Here is a 16,985-nt window from a genome sequence, read left to right on the forward strand (position 1 = left end):
GACGATAAAAGTAGTAATATGCGTAATAATATTGATAATAATAAGAATAATAATGATAATGATGATAAAAGTAGTAATATGCATAATAATATTGATAAAAATAAGAGTAGTAAGGATAATTACAGTTTCAGCAACGATAGTAGTCGTAATATGCGTAATAATATCAATAATTGTAAGAATAATAAGAATATTGATGATAAAAGTAGTAATATGCATAATAATATTGATAAAAATAAGAATAGTAAGGATAATTACAGTTCCAGTGATGATAGTAGCCGTAATATGCGTAATAATATCAATAATTGTAAGAATAATAAGAATATTGATGATAAAAGTAGTAATATGCATAATAATACTGATAAAAATAAGAGTAGTAAGGATAATTACAGTTCCAGCAACGATAGTAGTCGTAATATGCGTAATAATATTGATAATAATAAGAATAATAAGGATAATGATGATAAAAGTAGTAATATGCGTAATAATATGAGTATTAATATAAGTAGTTATATATATGACTATATAATACTATATAATTATATATAATACTATATAATACTATATATATTATAGTATATATGGTATACTATAGTGTATATAGTATAGTAGAGTATAGTATAGTATAGTATAGTATAGTATAGTATAGTATATATAGTATAGCATAGTATAGTATGTATAGTATAGTATAGTATAGTATATATAGTATAGCATAGCATAGCATAGCTTAGCATAGCAAAGCATAGCATAGTATAGTATAGTATAGTATATACAGTATAGTATACTATATATATACTATATACTATAGTATACATAGTGTATATATACTATATAGTATAGTATGTATATATATATATATATATATAAAACACTTCGACGCAGTGTTATATATATATATATATATAACACTTCGACGCAGTGTTGGGTAGGTCCAGTGCATGCGCAGTAAGCTATCCGTAGAAGTTCTCAGTAGCGTATACACTTTGATGAAATATAAGGTATCATTAGGCCCTAGTGAGGGAAAAAAATAAATCTGAAGAAAGTTGCAGGAAAGAGAATAAAAGTGTGAAATAATACAACAGATTATATACAATAAAAGTAATATTAAATTTATTTATGATTATTATTATTTTTTACGTTTACAGCCGATTTGTTATATGAATATCAATATTTGTTGCAAGAGCAAAGGAAAAAGATACCGCTCGATTTTTATCAGATCTATGCATGTTAACAAAATACAATCCATGTATTTCTTTGTTATTGTTTCTCTGATATTATAATTTTCACACGTATAAAATATAGTTATTCAAAGAGGTCGTTCCATGTCGTTTGTCTTAAATAATAAATTCATTTAGTGTTTTAAAAGTTATTTTGCTTTTATGTTAGTTTAAATATAATAATCTCCCATATTCCGTCATATTATTCCCGTATATTATATTATATAATTCACAATATATATATATATACATATATATAGTTGTATAGTTTTATACAGTCATATATATAACTAACCTAACCCAACCTATACATTCATAGTTTACGGTGCAATTATAAGAATTTTTGAAAAATTATGTAGGATCATTAAGGTGCCCTCATCAGTCACAACTGCGTGTACCGGCTAGGTACGGCATTGGCAGCAAGCTGTGACGTCAGCTGACGCATGCGCATAAAGCTCTCGCCTGCGATAAATCTCAGGACTGCCCAACACTGCTTCTACGGATAGCTTATTGCGCATGCGCTGGGACTGCCCATCACTGTCCTGTCCTCTTGGCGAATCAAAAATATATGCGTACAGTTCCTAACCTTTAAAGCAAGTCGTTGCCAAACGTAACCATATATGCAGTTATCTAATTTTGGTTTCTGAAATTTTCCACGATATAGTAAATACTAGAAACTAGCAAAGGCATTTTATCGTTTGTATATTCATTTTGGAAACAAATTGCTGTTATTAAGAAACATGTCAACGTTATTGCGAATTATTCGCTCTTCAGGAATTAGGAACAGAGTGTTATGTTTAACATTGAAAGATAGTAAAATTCATGATATAGCACAACGCAGTTACTCCTCGGAAGTTAAAAAGCATGAAGCAGATAATGAAGAGCCAATTAAAGTAAAACGTACATGGACCAGTTACGGATTCGACGACGAGGATGAAAAGATGGATCGTCATTACATGCATCAAACACTTTTTGTTGTTATTAGTATATGTTTTGTGGGTGGAGCATTCCTAATTGCCTATATGCCAGATCCTAAGTTGAAAGATTGGGCTCAACGTGAAGCATACTTACAGCTTCGTTACAGAGAAGAGAATGGTTTACCTTTAATAGATCCAAATGCTGTTGATCCATCAAAATTCACACTTCCAAGTGAGGAAGAACTTGGCGATATGGAAATAATTATTTAAACACTGCCAGAAGCATTGTATATAATAAGAAAAGTAAATCTTAGCAATTTTAGATAGTGCTATATAAATATTTATGTAATATTTTAAGTTATAATGGTATGTACAGAAAGAAATAAACAGTTTTCATTAAAACCAGAATAATCTTATTCCTATCATTTTTAGAATCCATAAAGAATTTACTAGAAAAAATATATATTTTTTATATGAAACTATATTTGTAAATTCAGGGGTGTTTCTTTTTAAACATGGTTAAGTAATAATTATAAATTGTAATAGTAATTTAAAAACGTACTCTTGTAAAAAGTTTTAATATTACAAACATTATTTTATTATTTAATAATAAATTAGAATTTTGTAATCATGATCATATACTTATAAAGATAAAACAGGTAACATGATTTAATACATATGTTATTACATATGTTATTACAAATTATTATGATACAGAAAATAAAACTTATAAACATGCACAGTTAAAAATATAATAAGCAGAATAATTAATATATAAAGATTTAATACCTCTCATTTTTTTAAATGCTTTAATTCAATTCTAATTTATATAATTACTCAATACCTTTTATCTATGTACAGAACTGCATAATCTTTTTCCCATATTTAAGAATTTGTATACACTACATTAAACAAGTAATAAAGTATAAACTCACAAAGTAATATAGTATGTTTGTGGTGTTTGTATCACACCTTTGTTTTACTTTTATTCTTTAGTATGTATTTTGTTATAAAAGATAACAGATATTTATTCAGTAATAATATACTCATTACTGTGTTGATGATACCGTAGACGTGGGAACTGTACTAACATTAGTCAATTCATTTTGCTGAAGAACAGACGAATAGAAAGATGTATTTTGTGGTAGACCTGCACTAACGGTAATTGGCGGCATACCAGGTAACGAAATCGGTATTGTTACTACATTAGACTGAGGCACATTGAACTGTACTGCAGGTGAAATTCCGCCTTGTACGGTTGTATAATCTTTTGACATTCCAGCAATGCCAGTTGTTTCATTCAAAGACGTCGGGTTAGTAGTAGTAAAAGTTGGTAAAGGTGGCGTAGTCGGCATACCAGGTATATTTGGCATTGTATTTTGATAAGACAGAGAATCGTTACCTAATTAAAATAAATAATTAAAAGTACGTCTTCTTCAGTGCTATAACATTAAATCTAATTATATTCTAACACTTACCATATGTAGTATTTATACTACTTGGGTTAGATACATCAGGTACAGAATTAGTAGTAGTAGATCCTCCAACTGTAGTAGGATTCAACTGAGGAGATGTGTATGTTTGGGTACTTGATGTATATGTAGTTTGCAATGGAACAGTGGTTTCAAGTTCTGATTTTGTTGCACATTCTTGAGTTGAAATGTAATTTGGTGGAATAGAGAAACCTGGAGGTATACTTGTAACAACATTACTTCCTCCAGAGTAAGTGACACTTGTTGGTGTAACTTGACTAGATACTAATTGATTACTTGATATAACATTACTCTAAGAAATAAATAATAATTAAATAGTATAAAGTATTTTATCATATTAGATACGATATTGCAATAAAATAGTACATACCATGTATGAATTGTTAGGTTTATGTTCCTGAACATTTCTAATGGGTATTCTATGCAGATAACCATAACCAATTCCACAACCCAAACTATGAAAGAAAAATATTTGAAGAAATATTTTTACATTATGTAATTTACAATGGCATTAAAAAATATGTACACACCTTCCTTCTCCTCCCCAATTATGATTAGGTACAATTGTAACTTCTCTGCAAGAATCATCTTCTGTGTTATATACATATAATTTAAGAGATCTAGATTCATGAGCTTCAATTAAAGTAAATAAATCCTCAGATTCGTGTAGAACTGAATCAGCACCAATAATATAATCTGTAAATGGCCTTAATCCTGCTAACTCAGCAGGAGAAGATGGGTGCACCTCCTGTAAAATATAGTTTTATAATATTACATAAATACATTATTCTTACTATAAACCACATTTTGTTTTACACTATGTACTTACAAGAACATGCCAAACATTTTCATTTGAACCTTCAAAAGAACAAAATCGTACACTAATACCAAGAAGACCTTGTCCACCCCAGGTAAGACTAGGTACTATAACAGTTCGTCTTACAGATTGTGTTTTACTACTATAAACAGTCATAGATAATTTGCTATCCACACTGTTTTTAAGAAGTTCTTTTAATGTGTCATTATCTTGATCCTATAAGACAAAAGAAGCACGAAACCTTAATGTAATTTAAATATTAAACTATACTCATTTAATATTGAATGAATGTAAGATTTCTATGAAGAATATAGATTTATATTAAGTACATACCAAACGAGTATTTCCAATGGCTACAATAAAATCAAAGAATGCTTCGAGACCAGCTTTTTGACCCGGGGAACCATCCTGTACCTAGTTTAATCACAAAACTCCAATTAAATTTTTAAAATTACAACTATCTAATTATCATCAATTGAAACACAGATTGTCAATGTCTTTACTAAAATTTGTTCTACTAAGCAAACATTGTACATTTTTTAAATAAATCATACTATTTTGACAAGTTTCCTTACCCTTAATACATGGTAACCTTCTGTACCACCTCCTGGTATTTCAATACTGTGGGAAGATCCCATTTTTAGTGAGGAAACTTTTTAAGTCACTTGATTTGAAGAAATACAAAACATCAAAGCTAATGTTATAATTTAAAAACCACTAGTCGAAATAGAAAAATATGTAACCAAACGCCTCGTATAAACTACTTGGTGACGTAGCCTATCATCTGTAAAGGTTTGGATGTGCTTACTATTCATACAGTGCTACCAATGCAGTTAACCTATTTGTTGGTATCTACTACTTGCTCGATGGTAGATCATACTCAATTTGCGCAACTCGGATAACTTCAGAAGGTTTCCCACCACTCAGAGCTATTTAAACCATCACACTTTGTCACTTATATACATGGTGGACAAAATATACAAATAATGGAAATAAATAGTTATGAAACAGATATATTATATATAACGTCACCCGTTATACATGTCTGGCGTCACCAAAGTTAGAAATGGAAATGTGGATAACCCTTGGTTACGGAGTGCATTTGTACCAATTAGATCTGACATGCGCAGAACAAGCAAAAATTCGTCATCTGCTGAGTATGACTACATGTAAAACGAATAGTAACTTTTATTTTGATAACATATATTTTTTATTAATTGTAGCTTTCCTACCAATTTCTAACTAGATTAATCAATTTTAATTATCATCTTACATGTTATATTTATGCACAAAATATTGCAATTAAAATTATATTTGAAAACTAGTCATAAAAATGTTGTGCAGCTTGATTCGTTCATTGCGCATGCACAAATTTGAATGCATTTAAAACTAACTGTCTAAAGCAAGGCGTCTGCAGTTTTATGAATTTTTATAACAAATACTATTATATAAAAAGGAATTTATCAAAATAATGGATTTGGACATAGAAAAAATACATAATATTCTAATTCAAGCCGATCTTCCATCAAGTATAAATGACTTGAAGAATCCAACGGAAGAATTTGTTATCAATTTAATTAATACATTTTTGAGAAGGTTTCATATAGATGTTGGCGCAATTGATAAAGTATTATTATCATATTTAATATTTTAAATAACTTAAATACAAAAATATATTTTTTGTATGAACTCTTTTAAATTTTATTTTCTTGTAGCCAACAATGGAACAACAAGATATAATGAAATATTGTGAAGATTCTGATATAATTAAACTCATAAATTTACATGTTGTTATGGTTCAAATATGTGATCGAATATACTTGAAAGATTTATGTATTACAGATATATCCAGTCCAGGTATGCATTATGAAATATGATACTGAAATATACTCATAATGAATTCATTAAATTATATCCATCTAATTATACAGGTTCAAAGAAAGTACGTAAACATGCAAAGCTTCTTGTAAATTTCATATTGTATGCAACTAACAAAGAGTCTGATATAGCAGATGAAATCAGCAAGATTCAAAGTAAAGGCAAACTACTACATGATACAATAGAAAAGAAAAATGAAATATTACAAGCTAAAAATGAGAAAGCAATCTACACAGCAAAGCATTTATCAGTGAAGGAAAAGGTATTGAATTTAATAAATGTAATTTCTAAGTACCATATAATTTCATATATCTTCTCTTAGTGTGCTGCTGAAATTCAAAAATTACAATCAAAAATTGAAAAGAACAATAAAAGATATATGGAACTAATGGCAAAAGTAAATAAAGCAGAAGAGAAAAAACATCAAGCAGTGGAACGTTGTGGAACTAAGAAAGCAGAGGCTACAAAGGTAAAATCTAAAATATTTAATTGAAAATATACGTACAACATATGTACATATGTTAAATTTAATAGAAATAATGTATAATTACAGTTAAGTAAAACACTTACACAATTAGAATCGGAGATTGTAAAGTCTCCTGAAGAATATAAAATGCGTTTGAATGAGTTAGAGAAACAACAAGCTGCTAAGGTCAAAGAACGTGAAACAATGCAAGAAGCATTCCTGGATAAAAAACATTTAATTGAGCAACAAACAAACATTTTAAATTTTGTTCAGAAACAACTGGAAAAGTTTGTTGAAGTTCAAGATATACATCATCGATTAAAGTACTTTTACAAATCTTTTTTCTAACTTTTAGATAAAGTTTTTAGTTGGTCATTTTATATGTATGTTTGTCCTTTATTCTTAGGAACGTAGATATTCAAGAAAATAATGTTAAAAAACAAGTAGATGTGCTTAGAACAGATATTACTGAATTTGAAAAAAGATTACAAACTCAAAAGGAACAACATGAGGAGATTGAAGTACATAATCTTAATGCACAATATGAAGAACGTCTCGTGCCTTTACGTAATTTGAGTATGCAGTTATTAAGGTGATATAAATTATAATAAATACAAATTCACTATTTCTATTGGAAAATTACACTAACTTAAAATTTCAGTAATAAAAAGTTATGTAAAGAGAGATTAGAAGAAATGAAAATGAAGTATAATGATGAGTACCTGAAACTAGAAAAATCACAAAGTACAATAAAAAAATTAGAAGAAGAAACTGTAGCACTTATTAAGAACTACCAGGATCTTTACGACAGTGAAATTTTAATTGTAAGTTGTTGTGCACTATGTAAACATTATAAGCAAAACTAATATTATTCTCAAGATTTGTTTAATATTAACAGGAGAAAAGTTTTATGGAACACGTGGCCAATAAATGAAGGTAAAATTTTTTTCTAGTAATAGCTTAATATTTTTAATCTATAGTGTAATATTTGAATTATATTTTATATTTTTTTATTTCCACTAATATGCAACAAATGAAGTAAACAGTAAAATACAATATTAAAATATAAAAAATAAGTATTCAACATTATATATTATTCTTTATTTTATTTAATTACATTTGTTAGCAACACAGTCACTAATATTTAAACATTATTGAACATATTTATCTAAACATTACCTTTATTGCATTATTTTTTACTGTTAATAAATACACAAGGTAGTAACAATATATGTACTCTTTAAATAGGAAGTTATGTAGGTACTTTGATTTTGTTATTAACTTATTTTAATAATTTTATCGTGTGTATTGCTCAACAGTTTTAATATTTATTTTCTAATAAATTTGTTAGTAGTCGCACATTTTCTACAACATGCAATATATATAACAAAGTAAAGGTTTTAAAAAACAATGTAAAGTATAGTTGTTAATAAAAATAGATTTTATGCAACAGTTCAAAACGTTATTTTAATTTAACATACAATGAAAATTAAATATATTACGAATAAACTCAATCAAACCTCCTGTGCAGTTAAGTTTTATATATTATTTACATATTGACAACTGTAACAATATAAGCTCTAACAGTATAATTACAAATTAAAACAATGTACAATATTTATACCTGAATATACACGAGTTATCATGGTTTCGTTATAATCTGCATAAACATACAAGAAATTGTATATATTATGTACACATTACTTTTCTTATACATGAAAAGTATCTACATGTATGAAAGAGCATAAGAGAATTTAAATAGTAAACAGCTCCAAAATTTACGTTAAATGTTACAATTCTTATGTATTTACCAATTCCCGTTTTTATACCTTTTATACAAATAGTCCAACAAATTTAACAAACTTTTAACTTATTCGTTTTATAGTACCATTTAAATTTTCTCCTTGTGTAATTATTTAATACTTATAACTTGCATTATTTCGTTCAACTTTAAAAACATATTTTTCACGCCTATGCGTATACATTTTAAATATAATATAATACATACTCAATCAAATGTGTAAACTTAAGTTATCGATGTAATTTATTTTTAGTAAATTACACTATATGGCAGTGATACAGGAAATTAAATTGATTTTTTCTAAAATAAATCTATATGTAATTCTAATTTTTGTTTCCGTATGCTTGTGGATTAATAATAATGTTATTTAAGAATTTTAAATAATAAAAAAGGCTCAGTATTTCAAGTTCATCGTTTTTTTAAGTGTCAATATTTGAAATATGCTTCTTTTTTAATAACTAATAATACGTAGGAACAGGGAACAATTTAAATGCACGACTGAAATGTAAAAAATGTAGAATTTTACACATTATTTACAGAATTACTAATTTCTAAAGCATAATTTAATGAAGTTTTAATATTAGAAATGCACATTTTATTTCACTGTTTTAACGAAGATACTTCCAGTTCATCTTAATTGATTCATTGATAGAGTAGATTTATGTCATTTAAAATCCTTAGAATTTTTATAAGAGTTAAATGATTGCTTTAAACACACATTTATGCGAATGCATTATATAATATTCGTTCATCAAATATTAATATGCGTATGATGTTTTATTGAACACTATGATTGGTTAAAGAAATCATAAGGGTATATCTCTTAGTTAGACTAAGCAATAATGTAATGCAACGTGCAGTCTTATTCAAGTAGATACCAATTCCCAGTTTCAATTTCTTAAACATAATTCAATTTAAAAATTGTTTCAAAAACTTGTTCAGAATTATCATCATTTGATATCATCTGTATTATTTTATATTCATAGATCTTTTACGACACATTATTATTTTCAATAAAGTAACTGATGAATGTTTTTAAATGAAATTCTACTTAAAAAATACAGTTTCTATCACAGTGTATATTTACAAACACAAAAATACTGTATCAATTGCAAGGAAATATTTTACATTGCAACTCTTTTTGATTGTAAATAATATGTACAGTGCTATTCTATGAATTCTTGTTTTATATTTAAATAAATCTTCACAGTAATGACACATAAGTTTAAACAAAAATAAAAAGTTGCTACTCCAAAAACCTTGAGTTTGTTAATATTAAAAGTACAGAAAAACATGACTACACATAAATTATTTTAAAATTGTTATAATGCGGATTATGGTATGATCTAAAATTTTCTTATTTTAAAATGTATACAAAAACATTTTCTCTAAACATAATTTACCAATATGATTTTATGCATAGAAGCATGAAAGTACATCATAGAAAATGTAATTATTAGGAAAGTTATAAGTTTTTCTTTAAGTTTATTTTTACATTGTCTTCAAAGACAAATCAGTCATATTGCATTTTGTTTATAAAATGCCTAAAATTTAAATATATAGTAAATTAGACTTTTTGTGAAACTATGAAATAGTTTCGACTATTTAATGTCAAAAAGTTTATTTTACACTTTGCCGAAAAATAAATGCAAATATGATACAATCGGATACTTTAAATATGAAAAATAATATCGTTCAATTTAATAATGAATTATTTCAGAAAAATGTATATAAGTACATGTTTTCAATTTGAAAATATATCTATTTCGAATCAGATGTTAAAACGTTGAATTAGTCAATAATTTATTTTATGTAAAGAGCAAAATTTTTTAATATTTAAAATCATAGAATAATTATAAATAAAAATATTTAAAAAATATAAAACTGACTGATACATTGAAAGCATATTATAAAGATAGTTAACTTAAATTTTCAATCTACATTAGTGTATTTCTATAAAAAGAAAATATACATTATTAGTTTATTGTTCCCTTCCCCATTATATCTTTTAGAATCTTTGAACTAATTATGGAGATCAGTATAGTAATGGACTACTTTTACAGCGACTGTGAGTATAAAATCCTTTCAATTTTCTCTTTTAATTCTTATTGGAATTGATATCTCAGTAATAAAAGAAGAAACAGGTATATACAACTGTAAATTAAAGCTAAATGAAAATAATTAGTTTTTCCAGATTACTTGTTCAGTGTAGCCCACTACTAATAGTTTTGTTTGCTCTACAAATTTGTTCTTAGTAACTTAAACAGAACTGACCTGAATAGACGAAGTCAATCAGTCTGTTTCATTACGTGTACTTAAGGTAATAGGAGCTTCCATATCAGTGTTATCTACATCTTCACCTAATGCAAGACGTTTCGCCATCAATTAAAGAAATGTTAGTGTACACTGCTAAATTGAACGATTTTCCTGGATTATTCTTTTTTTTCTTTTTGATTAAACATTCGTTAACATTTCCATTAATTTCTGTTGAATCGCTATTTAACATTGAATCTTTAATACTTTCCTTTAATGTTGTCTGAGATCCTTATCAGGTGGATCAACATGAACATTCATAATTATTTTATCGTCCCTTTCTCGACGCTTTTTTTCACGCACGAAAGAATTTATAATCTTTGATGCAGTCTTTTGACCCTTCGATTGTCTTATTGAACCAACTCTACTTTCGGTTCTGCGGATTCTTCTTCAGTGATGGAAACAAGATTACTTTTACCCTCTCCTCCAGAATCCTCCTTTGTTTCTTGAATTGGAATATCATCTGAACAAAGGGAAAAATAAATAGAAATACATTATTATTAATAATACTTATCGATAAAAGTAAATTGAAACATGTATCAGAAGATCGTGAGAATAAAAAAAATACAAGGATTTAAGCATTTTGTGTAAAGCAGAAAATACAAAATACAAATATCAACATTCATGGTGTAATTTGAGGACAACACAATTTTATATGTAATTAATAAACAGAACAAATGTTTTTTGACTGAAATATAAAGCAATATAATTTATATTTTATAGAGAAAAAATAATGATAATTGAAGTTAATAGTAGTAGAAGAGGAAGTGTGAAAGGATTAGGATGAACCTGCATTATAACAAACGTGATATCTTCGGTAAAAAGAAATGCATCAAAATTGCATGCAGTTTCCCATCATATGCACTTGAATATACAAAATTTAGGCTTGTGTTTTGTTTCTTGTAAGAATGATGGTACCTCTGAAATGAATTCATCAATAAATGCATAAATTACTAACAATTAAAATATTCAATGTTACATAGTGTAACAACTAATTTGCCGCGTGTTTGCCAAAGAAATTTTAATAATATTTAGTGATCCTAAAGTGCTGAAACTGAATCATTAGTACCATGTATTTGTTGACAGAGTAGCAGACGTATGAAAACCATCGGATTTATTTCCTTCCGAATATAAATTTTCCACCGATTCATGAACTATCTCCCCTAGAAACTGTTCTTCCAATACGCTATACAGATGCGAAGCAGATCCGACTTTATTCTCATGAACAATATCCGAATTTTCTTTATGATGTTTTTTTGCTTTCGGAGTTGTTTTCAAATTATGATCTTCATCTTTTTCAGATGTACTTTTCTTCAAATGCTCTCTGTTTCTTTTAGGGGAGGATTTGAGAGGTGAATTTTGAATACTACACACGCTCCCTCGTCTGCAACTCTCCAATGAGGAAGAAGAACTCATTTTTCTTATTTGGGCTTCTTCTGCGTTTGAAATCGGAAGTGAATGCTTCCAATACCAAGGGAACCGCTTCGAAGTGTTGGATACTGCTACTTGCTGTTGTTTTTCAAGATTAGTACCGTTCGCTTCAGCCTCAAATAACGTCTCATCCAGATCGTCTAACGACACATGTTTGCAACCAATGCATGTTTGCTTTAATCCACTAATTTATGAAGTATATTTTTTATTGTTTAAATATTTAAATATGTAATCCAAGACATATTCAAGATATTTTATACAAAAAAAAATTGTAGCAAAACAAAGTAATATGTAATATATATAATAATTTAAAAACAAATATTAACAGTATACACATTTTATAAGTATCCTTAATTGGCACTGAAACCAAGTTTCTTAAAGGAAATTTATCATTATTTGTACATATTTAGGATATGCTAATTGATGATTATTATACAATGCTTCATAACATTCTGGTTGGATATGAATAATATAATCAAACATGAAAAATAATCTTTCCTTCATGAATATAATAGTAAAAATATAAACCTTAACGAAACAGTCGAGCAAGTTAGTGTATTAAGCTGCATTTCGATGATATTTATAAGTAAAATAGAAATGTTAATTTGTAAAAATATACCTGGCAATTTTTTAGCCCGGAAAGAAGCGTTCGTAATCATGGATTTAGACACCGTGGCGGTGGCGGTTGCTGGTGATAATGCCACACTAATACCGATTGGTCCATCGGTAGGTTGACCTAAAACGATCGAATTTTTTAATAGTATTTAATACTTTTAGCCAATAATTAATTTAAAATATTGATCAATATTTCACACACCAGATGGACCACTGCTAGCAGAATTGCGTATGGCATTTGTGACTAGCATAACATCTGGATATGTCTCATAGCATGCCCGATTATGAATGTCTTCTACTGCTTGAGTTCCTATGTACCAGCAATCATTATACCTGTTGATATATGTACATTATGCAATATAAAAGTGGCTTTAATTAAAAAAAATAATTACTACCACAAAAGGATCATGATACATACATAGCAAAATATACAGCATGCAAAAATTCAAGAAGAAATTGACTGGATACAGGTATACGAGGTAGAAGTCTTGGGACAAAACTAGATTCACTTCCATATGAAGAACGTTGGTGGTGCCCTGGTTTCATAAATCCTTGAGTAACAAGTCTGTAATAAAGTTTTAAAATAATTACTGTTCCTTCATCAAATACATGAATTTAATTCAGCTTACTTTGTAGCAACTTTGCATAACTGTTCCAAGGCAAATTTACTTATGTAGCCCAGCTGTTGATTGTAAATAAAAAGAAGAGCAGTCATAACCTTTAGTCTATTCTGAGCAGTTAGTGTTTCAACTTGTTGCAATGGGCCCCAACTAACAAGTTTTGTATTGCATTCTTCAAATCTACGCACTGCACTCTCCGTTAAAGAAGCAGGTGCTAAACTTGCAGGCTACATAAAAGAGATAATTATGCTAGTGTAATGAATTAAACATTAATACTATAGCTAAAGTATAACTATCTATGTATAATAAAATACATGTACCTCATGATATACAGAAAGCATGGCAAGTGATGGCAATCTAAAAGAAATTGCTTTTGACTGTCCAGATTTATCCATTATTTCCAGATTATACAACCCAATTAATAATGTTTCTACAGATCTACAGTTCTGTAAAAGATGACAAATAACAAATTAGATGCAAAATCAAATTTTACAAATAATATGTACATGATTTTTCAACTTAAGAAAGAGTAATGAGTTTTTTATAAACAAGAATACATTAACTATTTTTGCTTCCAGTGTTGAATTAATACTCTTATGTTATATAATATCAGTAGTATACATCTGCTATCCTTGTAAGTATAGTTTGTCATAAGTTTATCAAACATAACATACTAATGAGGCTAATACTTCATCATATTTTCTTTAATTATATGCTGTTACCTTGATATCACCATGAGCTGCAGAATTCAAATAGATATATATTAAAGTGGGCAAGAACTGCAAGGTAAACCTTTGTAATTCTGTTTCCCGAGAACGATAGAAATTGTATAACTGATCACATACGGTATCCACTAACTGTAATAAATCATATGTTACTTGTACACTCAAATAAGGTTCATCTTGAAAATGAAAAATAAGGTTATAAGAAAACAAACTTATTTTATCTAGATTTTTAAAATACATGTTAACATTTTTTAATTATAATATAAATATTATTTATTACAAATCTATTACCTGACTATATTTACTACGTTCTTCTAAAAGAACATAAAGTGCTCTGACTATTTCATTGTCCTGTGACAGAGTAGTAGCAAAAGTATGAAGTTCCGATGACGAGACATCTGCACAATCTGTCAGCCATTCATTTATCAAACTTTCCGTCATTTTTACTTCTTTTTCACCTGTGTCAATAAATCAGGATCTTGTTGGTGAGAAATTTCGGTATCAAAAATAAACCGTCTAACGCTTTGACAACCATTACACCAATCTTGAAAATGGTTAACTATTCACAAGTGATTCACACAAAACATCGTTATATTTCATTAGTATATTTATAAAATTGATAACAGATTAATACGAAGTGGTGTATTAAATGGTTCACGATGAACAACTGCGATATCGTAAAGCATTAGTAACATTGCTTTATCATGTTATCATGTACGATTTAATTGTGTCGAATTTAAATCTGTTGATTTCTGCAATAGTCACTTTTATTTTAATTAAATGACAGTCAAAAAATCTTAAATTTTATTCAGATCGCACTATAACACCTTTCAATTACCTCCATGTCTATCCTATACGACACTCAGTCCTCCCTCGAAATACTGACACTTGTAACTTGTAACTACTAAAATGAAATACATAATACATAGATAGATAACACATAACAAATTCGTGTTGATGTTTGATTGGATAAAATTGACACATTAAAATAAATAAAATAAATGTAAATATACAGGTTATAATTATCTATATTACTTATATCTGCATGTTTTCAGAAATTATTTATTTATCAAAAAAAAGGATTTTTATTTTACAGAAGAACTGTGGTATCAAATAACGCTATTATTCATCTTGTGCAGATTTGCTTCAATTGGTTAACATATCTCTAACCAGAGATATCATGTATGCACTTTAATTGTAATGTCAAGTGTATATATCTAGTGATCTGTTATTTAGTATACTTTTCTATATCATTATTTCTTCCTATTATTCATATATTTTTGATCACCTTGTATATCATTTGGAAATGGTAGAAGGTGCTTCCTGAACTTAGCTGAGATGCGCGAACGGTTTTGTCGAGAACATTGAAACCTACCCAAAGATCGTATCTCTATGTAGCACTAAGTTATATTACAAGCATCCAACGTTTTTCATGTTAGTACATCCAGGTTAGTCGAGCTGATTGTGAGAAATTATTTGTTAAAAATAGGAATGGCGAAATAAACAAAATTTTCCATTAAGTAAGTTTAATTTATAAATATTTTATTATATTTCTAGCTTGTGCTACCAAATATATCTAAAATATATCTTTTTTATCTAAAATGATAAGATTGTAACGCCGTGATAACCACGTGAATTTCGTTTTGTCTTCAAAATTTTTTAATCTAAAAGCATCTTTAATAAATAAATGCAATCAGTATACAATTAATTTATAATTCGTATATTTTTCTTATTTACTATGATTTATAATCTATATATTTTTAATAATTTATAACTTATTATCGCTACAACAGCTTAAATTATTTTTCGCTTTCAAGATGATCATTTTAATATTACTAATTGATCATTGATTTTCTCTATTATTTATGTTGCGTTATTGTTTATATTTACAAATCTTTAAAAAATATAAAATATGATGAAATTGTAAACCGTTTATTCATGATACAATGATTGTTTAACACATGCACTACCAACTGAGTAATTTTAGTTAAAATAAAAAATAATTAAAATAATCACACAATGTTAAATTTAATTTTATTGGTTGATTTCAGATTTTTGGGTTGCAGTGTATATTTGTATGGTTAGTATTATTCCTTTTCTTTTTATTGTATTAAAAACTTAACATGATGATACTTCAACCGTTAATTATGAATTAATGATTATTTTAACATGCACTACCAACTGAATTGTTTAACTTATTTAAAAATTACTGTTACTCCTATGATGCATATATTTCTAAATATATTTACTTTGTAGGTGACCAAACCACTGTGATTGTAAGCAGCTGCTGTGTACTGATGTTTCAATAAAGAATATAATTGTATATGTTACCACAAAAACTCTGTAAATAATTGTTTATAATAAAGATTTTTTAAAAATTTAGTTAACTTATTTAAATCTATTTACCCATCCTTATATTCTGTATTCTATTAAAAATGATATTATCCTAAAAGGGGTTTATAAACTATTTTGTTAACACAGATGATGTGTAAAAATACATATATTATCTATATACAATATTTCATAATATTATCGGTGCAGCAATCAAGATATACATATATTATACATCTAATTAACATTGGAACAGAGATGAAAATGTGCAGAATATCAGTTAATCTAAATAAACTTTTATTTTGTAAGAAAAATGGAACTTATAGTGAACTGTTTTTATTTCATAACACATCACTATAAGTAT

The 16,985-nt window shown here is 27.5% G+C and overlaps 4 protein-coding genes across 7 annotated transcripts; 2 read left to right on the top strand and 2 right to left on the bottom strand.

Annotated features, from left to right (window-relative positions):
- Positions 1 to 1,725: 1,725 nt before the first annotated feature.
- On the top strand, positions 1,726 to 2,542 carry NP15.6 (NADH dehydrogenase [ubiquinone] 1 beta subcomplex subunit NP15.6). Its single transcript, XM_012282663.2, has one exon. The coding sequence runs from the start codon at positions 1,955 to 1,957 to the stop codon at positions 2,399 to 2,401; it is 447 nt and encodes a 148-aa protein (XP_012138053.1). The 5' UTR covers positions 1,726 to 1,954; the 3' UTR covers positions 2,402 to 2,542.
- A 528-nt stretch (positions 2,543 to 3,070) lies between these two features.
- On the bottom strand, positions 3,071 to 5,503 carry Grasp65 (Golgi reassembly-stacking protein 2). The gene is made up of 7 exons (XM_003702025.3): positions 5,017 to 5,503; positions 4,775 to 4,855; positions 4,454 to 4,657; positions 4,155 to 4,372; positions 3,995 to 4,079; positions 3,610 to 3,916; positions 3,071 to 3,533 (listed from the first exon to the last, which is right to left on the bottom strand). Exons 1-7 carry the CDS (start codon positions 5,077 to 5,079, stop codon positions 3,181 to 3,183), a joined length of 1,311 nt encoding a protein of 436 aa, XP_003702073.1. The 5' UTR covers positions 5,080 to 5,503; the 3' UTR covers positions 3,071 to 3,180.
- A 153-nt stretch (positions 5,504 to 5,656) lies between these two features.
- On the top strand, positions 5,657 to 16,672 carry LOC100879144 (uncharacterized). Of its 3 annotated transcripts, none has more exons than XR_013037375.1 (11): positions 5,657 to 6,068; positions 6,157 to 6,298; positions 6,373 to 6,581; positions 6,642 to 6,788; positions 6,873 to 7,108; positions 7,192 to 7,377; positions 7,447 to 7,609; positions 7,684 to 7,721; positions 12,237 to 15,810; positions 16,342 to 16,370; positions 16,547 to 16,672. XR_013037375.1 is itself a non-coding variant. In XM_012282665.2 (8 exons), exons 1-8 carry the CDS (start codon positions 5,913 to 5,915, stop codon positions 7,717 to 7,719), a joined length of 1,275 nt encoding a protein of 424 aa, XP_012138055.1. In that variant the 5' UTR covers positions 5,657 to 5,912; the 3' UTR covers positions 7,720 to 7,874. The 3 variants fall into 3 exon arrangements, 1 of the variants encoding a protein (XP_012138055.1); XR_013037376.1 differs by having other exon boundaries at positions 12,237 to 15,738; XM_012282665.2 differs by lacking the exons at positions 12,237 to 15,810; positions 16,342 to 16,370; positions 16,547 to 16,672 and having other exon boundaries at positions 7,684 to 7,874.
- Positions 11,223 to 14,731, bottom strand: Hyccin (PI4KA lipid kinase complex subunit hyccin). Of its 2 annotated transcripts, XR_013037374.1 has the most exons (10): positions 14,582 to 14,731; positions 14,288 to 14,422; positions 13,886 to 14,011; positions 13,575 to 13,792; positions 13,364 to 13,510; positions 13,148 to 13,278; positions 12,950 to 13,066; positions 11,969 to 12,470; positions 11,689 to 11,819; positions 11,239 to 11,362 (listed from the first exon to the last, which is right to left on the bottom strand). XR_013037374.1 is itself a non-coding variant. In XM_076529214.1 (9 exons), coding segments are annotated over exons 1-9 (1,527 nt in total). In that variant the 3' UTR covers positions 11,223 to 11,361. The 2 variants fall into 2 exon arrangements, 1 of the variants encoding a protein (XP_076385329.1); XM_076529214.1 differs by lacking the exon at positions 11,689 to 11,819 and having other exon boundaries at positions 11,223 to 11,362.
- Positions 16,673 to 16,985: the final 313 nt, after the last annotated feature.

The sequence above is a fragment of the Megachile rotundata genome, chromosome 3, assembly GCF_050947335.1.
Source record: "Megachile rotundata isolate GNS110a chromosome 3, iyMegRotu1, whole genome shotgun sequence".
In the NCBI taxonomy this organism is placed as follows: Eukaryota; Metazoa; Arthropoda; class Insecta; order Hymenoptera; family Megachilidae; genus Megachile; species Megachile rotundata.

Excerpts from the sequence above, each read along its gene's own strand:
- NP15.6 (XM_012282663.2), top strand. The coding sequence starts at position 1,955 with ATGTCAACGTTATTGCGAATTATTCGCTCTTCAGGAATTAGGAACAGA.
- Grasp65 (XM_003702025.3), bottom strand. The coding sequence starts at position 5,079 with ATGGGATCTTCCCACAGTATTGAAATACCAGGAGGTGGTACAGAAGGT. Across the intron at positions 4,373-4,453 it reads AAAATGTTTGGCATGTTCTT|GAGGTGCACCCATCTTCTCC; the intron begins GTAAGTACATAG and ends TATATTTTACAG. Across the intron at positions 3,917-3,994 it reads AACCTAACAATTCATACATG|AGTAATGTTATATCAAGTAA; the intron begins GTATGTACTATT and ends TTTATTTCTTAG.
- LOC100879144 (XM_012282665.2), top strand. The coding sequence starts at position 5,913 with ATGGATTTGGACATAGAAAAAATACATAATATTCTAATTCAAGCCGAT. Across the intron at positions 6,069-6,156 it reads ATGTTGGCGCAATTGATAAA|CCAACAATGGAACAACAAGA; the intron begins GTATTATTATCA and ends ATTTTCTTGTAG. Across the intron at positions 7,378-7,446 it reads TTGAGTATGCAGTTATTAAG|TAATAAAAAGTTATGTAAAG; the intron begins GTGATATAAATT and ends TTAAAATTTCAG.
- Hyccin (XM_076529214.1), bottom strand. The coding sequence starts at position 14,731 with ATGACGGAAAGTTTGATAAATGAATGGCTGACAGATTGTGCAGATGTC. Across the intron at positions 14,012-14,287 it reads CAGCTCATGGTGATATCAAG|AACTGTAGATCTGTAGAAAC; the intron begins GTAACAGCATAT and ends CATCTTTTACAG. Across the intron at positions 13,279-13,363 it reads CATGCTGTATATTTTGCTAT|GTATAATGATTGCTGGTACA; the intron begins GTATGTATCATG and ends ATATATCAACAG.